At 30.6% G+C, this 11,197-nt stretch overlaps 1 protein-coding gene across 1 annotated transcript in view; it reads right to left on the bottom strand.

Annotated features, from left to right (window-relative positions):
- Positions 1-881: 881 nt before the first annotated feature.
- LOC113362992 (WD repeat-containing protein 47-like) overlaps positions 882-11,197 on the bottom strand; it is a 29,294-nt gene continuing 18,978 nt past the window's right edge. Inside the window, exons 2-10 of the mRNA XM_026605483.1 lie at positions 7,060-7,214; positions 5,507-5,688; positions 4,719-5,063; positions 2,349-2,560; positions 2,131-2,283; positions 1,991-2,067; positions 1,707-1,912; positions 1,240-1,608; positions 882-1,178 (exon numbers count right to left, since the gene is read on the bottom strand). Of these exons, the coding sequence (XP_026461268.1) occupies positions 882-1,178; positions 1,240-1,608; positions 1,707-1,912; positions 1,991-2,067; positions 2,131-2,283; positions 2,349-2,560; positions 4,719-5,063; positions 5,507-5,688; positions 7,060-7,195 (1,977 nt within the window). The 5' untranslated portion in view covers positions 7,196-7,214. The remainder of the gene's footprint in view (positions 1,179-1,239; positions 1,609-1,706; positions 1,913-1,990; positions 2,068-2,130; positions 2,284-2,348; positions 2,561-4,718; positions 5,064-5,506; positions 5,689-7,059; positions 7,215-11,197) is intronic.

Genomic DNA, 11,197 nt, shown 5'->3' with positions numbered 1-11,197 from the left:
CTAAAATTAAATAAGTTTCCTTACACAATTTTAGGATACTAACAATTAACCGTCAAAAGTTCTGTGAGATTTATAAGCGTACAAAAACTAAAATGTCGTTTTAAAAGAGCTCCTCAGGACGTACTGTTTGTACCACAACCATGCAAATTGAATACCTGAAACTTCAGTATGTCTACTATGATAACAAATACTAAATTTAAGAAGTTTTCTCACAAAATTTTCAGATATTGACAATACTCTGACAAAACCTCCATAATATTTATAATACATAATAGACAAAAACTGAAGTGTAATTTTTAAAAAGCTCTTCAGGACGTACCGTTTGTACTACATCCTTGTAAATTGAATATCTTATTCTTCAATATGTCTACTTTGATCAAAAATATTAAATTTAATAGGTTTCCTCACAAAATTTTCAGATATTGACAATATTTTGACAAAATCTCCATAATATTCTCCAAAAACTCCAAAAACTGAAGTGTAGTTTTCAAAGAGCTCCTCAGGACTTTTGTTACTTTGCAATATGTCTATTATAAAATCAAACAACATTTTAAAACAATCTACCCAAAAATCTTCTTCATCTTCTCAAAAAAATTTCAGAGACTGAATTTTTCCAGATGTCTTTTCAGATACAATTTCTAAAAAAATCGCACTAGAAGTTTTACTTCAATATCACGATCGTTTATAGGAATTTAAAAACGCATTTAATATTAATTTATGCAAATTGCATCATTATAAAACAAACACACACATTTGTCTGCATTCATGTCCAAAAAAGGCAACAAGATATTTCCAGCGTGGGCAGCAATTAATATTTACAGTTTAATCAAGGAAAAATAAATAGTGATTGTTGGTGAGAAAATAAAAAAAAACAAATTAACTCACCCATCTCCTCCCTGAATAAACTGCTTCCCCCTTATCTGCTGCTGCTGGTGCTGCTGCATCATCATCTCCTTGGGACCCCCATTTGTGTCACTGGTTCTTAACTTCTGCTTCTGATGGTACTCCCTTAACAGTTCACCAGTTCTTGCTGATGAATTGTCACCATTAGCTTGCTGATATTGCACTTGGGTATTGTTGGATGTGATGATCCCTAAACCAGAGTTGGCATAAGGGATTTGTGCTGATTGTTGATTTGGGACAGGTCTATGATTTAATGGTGGTGAAGCACCAGGAACCTGGAGAACAAAATAGAGTTAATACAAAATTAGTTGTTCTCAAGTTTTGTTAAACACTTACCCTTGTTGGGCTCTGCATTGACTTCATCTGTCCCCCAAGTACAGGAGATGATGTGACAGTCCTATTATGTATTGGACTTTCATTCCTGGCTCCTCCACCCATTCGATCCAGGCTAGAATGGTATTGGTTTTTATCCTGGTGGGGACTGGCATAGATTTTTTCAGAATTGTGGACCACTGCATGGTACTGTTGCTGAGGGGCTTCTTTGTGCTGTGTGTGATGTTGGTGAGGTACTGCGTAAGTTCTATTGGAGTCATTTAAGGAGTCCCTCCTAGATGACCGAGCTGTTGAGTTGTTTGTTGAAGGTGGTGTGTCTCTGCCACTGTTTGGAGCGTTTGGACGAGGCAGGTGGTGCTCTGGTGTTGATGCCTGGATAAATAATAAAATAAAAATTAAAACACATGGTGAAAAAAAACTGGAAGGCAAAATGTCACTTATTTCTATATACCATTATCATTTTTATTTACCTGTGACAGATCTGGTGATCTGGATTTAGCAACTCCTTCATGTATGGCTGGCATAGGGTTATGAAAATCAGCATAGCTACTGCTTAAAAATACTTCACCATCTCCTGCATTTTCAAATAACCTGTCAACACTTGAAGACATCAGTTTACCATTCCTAACACCGGTTAAATGAAAACTGGCAAAACTTGATCTGGACATAACACCTCCTGAAAAAATAGATAAAAAGACAAATTACTTTTTGTTCAGTATTGTTTTAGTTTCTGTAGCAGAATTTATTTATTTACCTGGATTTGTTGAGTCTGAGTTTGCTCCATCAGGATGTCCAGTGGAGCCTAAACCATCCAAACCAGGCATCAATGATCTACAAAATATTAAAAACATAGTTAATTGGAGCAAATATTGTCTTAATATTGCTTTTACCAACCTGGTCATGGCATCAGCAGCACTTCTTGGTCTAGTAAAAGGCATTGCAGAATGTGGAAAGGCTCTTGGTTTAATCGGCACAACCAGCATATGTTCAGTCCAGGATGCATCCAGTGCAGGCCTTTCTAATCTTTCAACATCTACATTTAAGGTCCTACAAAAAAATTTGAATAGGAATAAAAACATGGTTTCATAAATTTATTTCTATTACAATTATACCTTTGTTCAAAAGGCACAGCAAATGTGTCTCCTGGTATACTTTGCAACCAGGACAACAAACTTAAATCAGAGTCAGAGAATCCTAAAGAACCATCCAGCAGCCTTGAAAAACTCATCTCTTGTGTTATTGTGGACCCACAATTTGTTTGGGAACCCGAATTTGTGGATGGATTTGATCCTGTGTCTTTAACTGTTGATCCTGTAGCCTTTGCCTGAGGTAAAAAACATATTTTAGTACAAAATTTGAAGATGAAGTGAAACTTCTAGTGCAACTTCTAATAAGGTTACTTTAAATGTTTTAGATTTATTCATTTTTGATCGATTTTTTTTTATTTTTGAACGAAATTCAGGAAGAATTAATTTAACATTTGTATGAGATTCCTAATCATGCTGCCTTGTTTAAGATTCTATTTGTTTTTGAAGTGAAACTTCTACTGCAACTTCCAACAAAGATACAAGGATGTTTTAGATTTATTAATTTTTGATCAAATGTATTCATTTTTTAGCAAAATTCAGGAAAAATTAATTTAACATTTGTACGAGATTCTTAATCATGCCTCCTTATTCAAGATTCTATTTGTTTTTGAAGTGAAACTTCTACTGCAACTTTCAATAAGCATAAAAAGTTGCAACAAATTCAGTTTTATTCGATTTTTTTCAGTTTAGACAGAATTTCTAATTTTAGGACAATTTCATTTGTTCAAGCTCTTTAATGTTTATCCAATTTTTAAAATTTTAGACTAAATTCCTTAATTCTTGTACAAATTACTTTTAATTTTTTATCAATTTCGTTGTTAATGTTTAAATAGTCTGAAAATGTTGTAAATTGATTGATATTGTAATAAATTGTATAAAAATATTGTAAATTGCCTAAAATTATTGTAAAATCTCAGTTGTAGATTGTCTAAAAATGTAATAAGTTTTCTGAAAATGATTTATATTGTCTGAAAATTGTGGTAATTGTCTGAATATGTTGTACATAGATTGTCTGATTATGTTGTAGATTGTCTGAAAATGTATTAAATTTTCTGAAAATAATGTATATTGTCTGAAAATTGTGAGAATTGTCTGAATATGTTGTACATACATTATCTGAATATGTCGTATATTGTCTAAAAGTGTAATAAATTTTCTGAAAATGATGTGCATTGTCTAAAAAAATTGTAAAAAACTGTTGTAGAATGTACAAGAATGTTGCAGTTTAGATTAAAAATATTATAGATTGTTTGAAAATGTAAATTTTCTGAATACGTCAAAAATTGTATGAAAATGTTATAGAAAATATTTGAAAATGCTGTGTAAAAAAGTAATAAGTTGTCAAAAAAGATTGTAAATTGTCTGAAAATGTAGTAGATGGTCTAAAAATATTGTAGATTGTCAGAAAATATTGTAGACTGTTTAAAAATGTTGTAAGCTGTCTAAAAATGTAGTAAATTGTCTGAAAATATTGTAGATTATTTGATAATTTTGTAAGTTGTCTGAAAATGCTGTAAACTGTCTGAAAATGTAGTCAATTGTCTGAACATGGTATAGATTGTCGTAGACTGTCTAAAAATTTTGTAGGCTGTCTGAAAATGCAATAGTTTGTCTGAAAATATAATATATTGTCTGAGAATTTTGTAAATTACCAGAAAATGTTGTAAACTGTATAAAATGTTGTAGGCTGTGTAAAAATGTAGTAACTTGTCTGAAAATGTTGTAGATTGTCTGAAAATATTGTAGACAGTCAGAAAAAAATTGTAGACAGTCTAAAAATATTGTAAAATGTCTTAAAATATTGCAGATCGTCTAAAAATATTGTAGACTGTCTAAAAATGTTGTCGAAAAATATCATAGACTGTCTGAAAATGTAGTAGAGTGTCTGAAAATGTAATGTAGTATAAAAAAATTGTAAACTGTCTGAAAATATTGTAAATTGTCTGAAAATGTAGTAGATGTCCTAAAAATTCTGTAAATTGTTTGAAAATGACATGAATCATCCGATAATGTGAATTATCCGATAGTGTAGTTAGTAAATTGTTTGAAAATGCAGTAACTGGTGTAAAAATGCAGTAAACTGTCTGCAAAATTTATGAACCTAAATATTTCTACCATTGATGCAGTTTCTGCAGTAAATAGTGAACAAATAGGACTCAAACATTTCATATTTATATTTCATCACTCAAAAATGATCTACCAAATGTTAATTAAGCTTATCTAGTAAATCAATGCTAATTAGGTTTATCTGGTAAATCAATAATGAACAAGTTCTGTAATTAGGAAAGAATATGACACTAAATATTTCTTCCTATTTCAATTTCTACATTACGAAGTTCCACTTCTTTAATTTATCTACTACTTTATTATTTGTTCGTTCCATCCTTTCCTCACCTGACAATAATTAACACACGACTCATAAAGCACTCCTTTAATAATCAACTGTATCAGCCTATCATTTTTAGCCTCTTGTTGGCCCCCAAATTTATCCTGTCCATTCAAGGCACCATTAGTTGTGGTAGCACTTGATAAAAATTTCTCAACTAAGGGATAAACTTCCCTGAAACATCTAACTCTTGCATTGCTTGGGTTCCAATCTCTGTATTCTAAATGGTCTGTCAATCGAGGAAGAGTTAGTAATAGACATAGGTTTGAGTATTCGTCTTTGCTGGGGGCATATTTTTCTAAATCACTTAGGACTCGAACTACTTCGTCCACTGCACTGTCAACATTGCTAACCTAGAATAAAAGCCACTAGTGAACTAGGTGCAGGTGATCTATTTAGAAAAACAGATTGTAGTTTTAGCAACATTTAAGTAGTTTTGTCAGAAAAATTGTTTAGCAATTTTTAAGTAGTTTTGTTAGAAAAATTGTTTATGCTTGCATTACATTTTTACTTAGACTTGGATATGCATAGTAAGCGTTAATTAAATATTTTTTGTACAAATGTATTTTAATAGATTTTTTAGTTGTTATGAACAAAACTAGATGTAAATGGCATTTTGTCTTCAGGCAAGTTCCATAAACATCCTGATATATGTAAGTTTTCGACCTAACTGTGATTTCACCAATTACAAAATTATATATTAAATTTGAAAGTTTTGTCATTTTGAAAGAATTCTTTCATTTGTTGTATAATCTTCTAATTTTAGTATTTTATACTTAAGTATATTTTTAATTACCTGTGCAGCTTCTGATTTAATACAAAGCAGTTCAACATATTTATGTCTTAAAACTATGTAACTGAATCGTCTCGAATCAAATTCAGGTAGGGCTTCCAACGGCTGTATAAATTCCAATACATCATCCCACTGTCCATCAAGGATGAGCTGTCTGAGAAATAGGACATCATCGCTAAAATTACCTAAAACAGAAAAAAAAAATTAATATCCTATAAAAATTAATTGTTCCAGACTGGAATGCAACTGTGCATACTTCAAAGTGCAGCAAATTGCATACAACCAGGCTTATTTGTAAAAAGACTCATCGATTTTTACTTAACTAGAAAATAATTTAATTACAGGAACCTCTTCATATTCTTTCAAAGAAATGTTTTCAAAAACTAAAACAACAACCCCTCCTAAATTCAATATGAACTTAGTTTATTCAGTTGTTTGTAAAAATTGTGACAAACAATACATTGGTCAAACAATGGTGCAATTGGTGAATTGAGTGTTCTTCACCATTAAAGCCGAAATGTCCAAAGCACCCCAGTCCAACATTCCATTGAAAATTCCCATTCTTTTGTTTTTGGACCTAATCTTCTATATATATAAAAATAAGTCGGGTTTTCCTTCCTGACGAAATATCTCCAGAACGCACGAACCGGTTTCGACAATTTTGCATTCGTTGGAAAGGTCTCGGGCTCCGCAAGGTTTATAGCTAAGAAAATTAGTTGTGCATGGCATCGTGTCTTAATGCAAGCTGCTGGAACTTCACGCACCGTAATTAAAAATTCGAGTAATGACATTAGTGAGAATTATCAGAATTATGCTTGGTTAAGTCAACGAGCAATTCTTGCCGCAAAGAATAATGATGTACACGTACTGAATTTCACCATTCAATCAAAAATTTCTGGCGATTTGGTGACATACCAATGATTCCGACTTATCTTCCGTTTCTCTTCAATCGATTGCAATTTCCAGTTCGCCTTGCATTCGCAATAACAAGTCGCAAGGCCAATCGCTTAGTGTTTGCGGGATAAATTTCAAATAGATTAGTTAGAAAATCATTGTTTTTCACATGGACAGTTATAAGTTGCCTGTTCACGAGTTGGAAAACCATCCGCTTTGTTTGTGTTAACGTCAGACCAAAAAACAAAAAATGTGGTTTACCAAAGAGCACTTCAATGAAACGGATAATTTGCGGATTCACTTTCATTTACTTAGAGAAGTTCAACTAAAAAACACTTCATTTTTGTAATCGAAATAAATTCATTACTGTTGTATAATAAAATCAAATTTTTCCTTTTCAAATATAAAACAAGCAAAACATTTCTTCATCTTTCTCACGAAACCATCTGGTGGCGAAACGGAGTTCGTCGGGTTTGCTAGTTTTTTATATAGAGAAGATTGTACTCTTAAAAGACGGTTTTTGTGAAAATAGTTTTATCTTTTTGAATTCATCATATTGTGTTAATGTTCAGCCAATTACCAAAAGCATTACTATTACCATTTACAGCTCCACTTTTAACTATTATTTAGCCTATTGGTGAGTTGTATCAATTACCAATTACCATTTATAACTCCAGTTTCTCTCTCCAGAGCCAATTGTGCAATGTGCAGATCCCGATTGTGCAGGAACTCGAGTGCCAATCGGACAACATCTTCTTCTCGAAGAGTCAGATGTGCAGTCGGAGGAGGTGGTGGCATCACGTAACGGATACGCAATCTGGTAAAAAAAATTGTTTATTAAAAATTCGTTATTAAAAATAAATATAACTTATACTAATAATATCTATGACGAAAAGCAAACATTTGATTTATTGCTGGCAACTTTTTGTGGCAACAATTTTATAAAAATTAATGAGCCGATTTTGTCGCACAACAGACCAATGTTATGGCAAGGCCATGTTACGCCCCGACTTCCAAACATTATGCTACTGAATCATACTGAATACTGTCAAAATGTCATGTATTTGCTGTGCATTCTGGTGTTTTATCCATAAACTGCAACGTCACTCGTATGTTATAAAGCTGGGTCAGAAAGACCATGTTATCTAAGATCGATTTTTTGACATTTGTGCGGTTTCTCGGTTAGGTTTTCTACCTGACAACCTAAAAAAACGCCGGACTGCACAGCAACCACATGGCTATCGTCAATAATTAGTATGGAAAGTTATACCATAGTTATAACTTTTTTTTAAAAAAAATTATAAATCTTTTAGTCGAAATTTTATATGGATCTTGCTATTTAAAAAAATCTTATCAAAATATTGCATTTTCTGTCTATATCTTATCGAATTCTTATAAGAATGCAAATAATAAAATTCATAAAATCCTCCATTTTTTTGACAAAATTTACAAAAAAAATTTGAAGGTTTTTTACGAAATTGTATATGAATCTGTTTAAAGAAATCTTATCAGAATGTTGCATTTTCTGTCTATAGGGGGAAGTCCCGTAACGCCGGACGGCACTTAAAGCCGGACACTCTATTTAACCCGTATTATTTAGGCGAGTATAAATCTTGTTATTTCAAAATACAAGTGAAAGGGGGCGCGGGGGGCTCACAGGTGCAGGATCACACGCCAAGACTCACGGCGGGAAAAACCCTTTGTTGTTTTAGGCGCAATCAATGGAAGTAATTCTAGTGTATTTATGCATTTATCTTTTAGTGGCATTCAAAAATAAAAGTAGTACTTGATTGTTATCCGTAAAATGGTAAAATATTATTAGATATTTGTCCCTTAGCACCGGACACTAAGTCGTCCCTTAGTGCCGGACAGTAAACATATTGATATTTCTTGTGAGAATGAATGGACGTACTTAATTCGAATTATTTAATTTTGTTCTGTATGAGTGCTAACGGTCACTACATACCCCCATATTTCGTATTTTCTAATCTTATGATGAATGCTCCAGCTGAGAGCATCGGTGTGGCCCAGCCAAAAGGGTGGATAATTAGTGATTTTTTTGCAGATATTCCAGAGTGTGGAGATGGCTACATATGTGGTTATTTTGAAATGTCCGGTACTAGGTGCCACTTAGTAAAATGACATTTTTTGTTACCAAAGTTTGATTGATAGTATTAATTATGGTTTAGCAAAGATTGCGTTTTTGTTAATTTAGTTTGATCTCTAACTTTGTTATCTAACATAAGTCATAATTTAATAAACATTTCGTAAAATATTTTTTGATTTATTTATAAATAACTTTAGGTGTCCGGCACTCGGGGACTTCCCCCTACCATATTGCATTCTTATAAGAATCCAATTAATAAAATTCATAAAATCCTCATTTTTTTGACAAAATTTACAAAAAAACTGGCAGGTTTTTGTCGAAATTTTATATGAATCTGTTTAAAGAAATCTTATCAGAATGTTGCATTTCCTGTATATATCTTATCGAATTCTTATAAGAATCCAAATCGTGACATTGTTTATCCTACGCAAACTGGTTTAAAATTTCACAATTTCAAAGTTGTGGGTGTCTTCAGGTGTATTTATATTTATAAACAACCTTTGCAATAGTTAGAAACAAGATTAAAGTATTACAAGTTGATCTAGTTATTGTAGATTTATACATAAATGGGTTTCGTTATTTTTATATTCATTTATTAATCTACTACAATCAGAAAATTAATGAGACATGAAAAATAAAAGTAGATGGAAATGAAATAATAATTATAATAACATAATAATATGAAATATTATAAATATAATAAAATAAAAATGTACTTGTCTACAAAGTCAATAATAATAATAAAAAAAAAAAATAAGAACTTTTATAATCTAATTTAATGAAAAACACAAAGAAATAGATTACATTAAAAAATATTTTGAAGGAAAACTTCTTTAGGCGCGACTAGGGTATAAATCCGTACATAGAACGCGACTAGGGTATAAATGCAACGGAAGTGCGTTACGGCCGAGTCGAGTGCCAATGATTCGTCATTCGCTCTCGATGATATCATTTCAATACGGGTCGATTGTGATTAGTCGTCGCGTATGTGTATAGAGATCTGTCGTTGTATGCGTACCGGCATCAACGTTGTATGCGTACCGATATCAACGAGGAAATCAATAAATAAACATTTTAATGTTACATCGTAGTACTTATTTAATGAAAAAATGCCTGAATCAGAAGAATATTTTACCCTGAAATATTTTATCCATGAAAATCAAATTAAACATTTGTGCCGTGTAATAAACGTAAGTTTATTGATTAGAAATGATTTCTATATTATTCGTGGTTTCTATAAATCTTTGAAGTTATTACAGCTGTTCAAAGAATGAGGTTATATAGCCAGCGAAAAAGTAAAAAAATACCACCAGTCAATGAATATATGTTAATTTTAATTACATGAAGTTCTTCAAACACAATTACATGATGAGTGAAGTTGTGAAAGCAATATTTGTTTAGATGTTGCTTAACATAATCCACTGTGTGAACGAATATTATAGAATTTATTAATCAGCAAATAATTCATTTCTCTAATTAATCAGCAATTACTTCTTTCTAAATGCTAATTACAATGACAAACCGATCATGTCATATTTGAAGTAGTATGACTTTAATTACATTATTGTTTTTATATATTATAAATATTTTTAATGCTATTATAAATATATAATTTGTAATTTATTATTATATAAATGTGTATAATGGTTAACACTAATAAATGTGTCCATCACGAGTGTTTACCATATTACTAATAAGCATTATTCAAAATTGTTATATGATGTATTTATTTTTACTTAAACGCCATCTTGTACAGTAGCAAATAAGTTTTACTTCAATCGCGTGTAATCCTTACGCGCACTCTTTTATTTATTTTATCGATAATAAATAATTTGTTTAATTTAAGTTCAACTGATAAATTTAAATAAATTAATAAAAAATATTATTGGAATATAATAAGAACTGTAGTCGATGGTTTTTCAATCAATCTTGTTAAAAAATCAAAGACTATATTGATTGTGATTGTGATAAATATGATTTGGACTAAATTTTAAATATTTGTTATAAATTGTAATAAATAATTTAAGAATGTATTATTTTCATATGGGATTTTGTTATGATTTTTTATTCATTTATTTATTTAATATAAATAATTGTTTTTATTGAACCAATTAAAGTCGGTAATTGCTAAAAGAATTTTGCGAGCAAAAATTGATTGACCTTTTAATTAAAACGGTTCAAATCAATATATATATATATATATATATATATATATACTAGCTGACCCTGCAAACTATAAACCCCAGTTTCTATAAACAGCAGATTTCTTTTAAATAGAATAAAAATTACTTTAGGAAAACTAAAAAACAATTTTATTTAATAATTAATTAGTCATTTTAAATATATATATATATATATATATATAAATCGGTGATCCATTATTAATTTGTGTCAAAATATAATTTTCAGGTCCCATAAACGACATTCCATTAAAAATACGTACAAAAAATTAGTCGAAGACAAGTTCAATGTTTTTAAAGTTCACACATTTACATATTTACATACTCGTACAAAATTTATATATTTTCATATTTATGTATATATTAATTTTAATTCAAATTAAAACGAGTTTTTTGTTCGAACAAATGGCCCACATTTAATTCGGATCACAATTAGTAATGAGAGAGCTAGGGGAAAATTGTAAAAAAAATAATAATAAAATTATTGGAAATCAAAATCAATATAAAAATTAA

Source organism: Ctenocephalides felis, unplaced genomic scaffold (assembly GCF_003426905.1).
Source record: "Ctenocephalides felis isolate EL2017-DRISC unplaced genomic scaffold, ASM342690v1 CF-g0.4_SCAFFOLD_00845, whole genome shotgun sequence".
Classification (NCBI taxonomy): domain Eukaryota; kingdom Metazoa; phylum Arthropoda; class Insecta; order Siphonaptera; family Pulicidae; genus Ctenocephalides; species Ctenocephalides felis.
The sequence above is the reverse complement of the archived record's forward strand: the minus strand, read 5'-3'. Positions and strand labels throughout refer to the sequence as shown.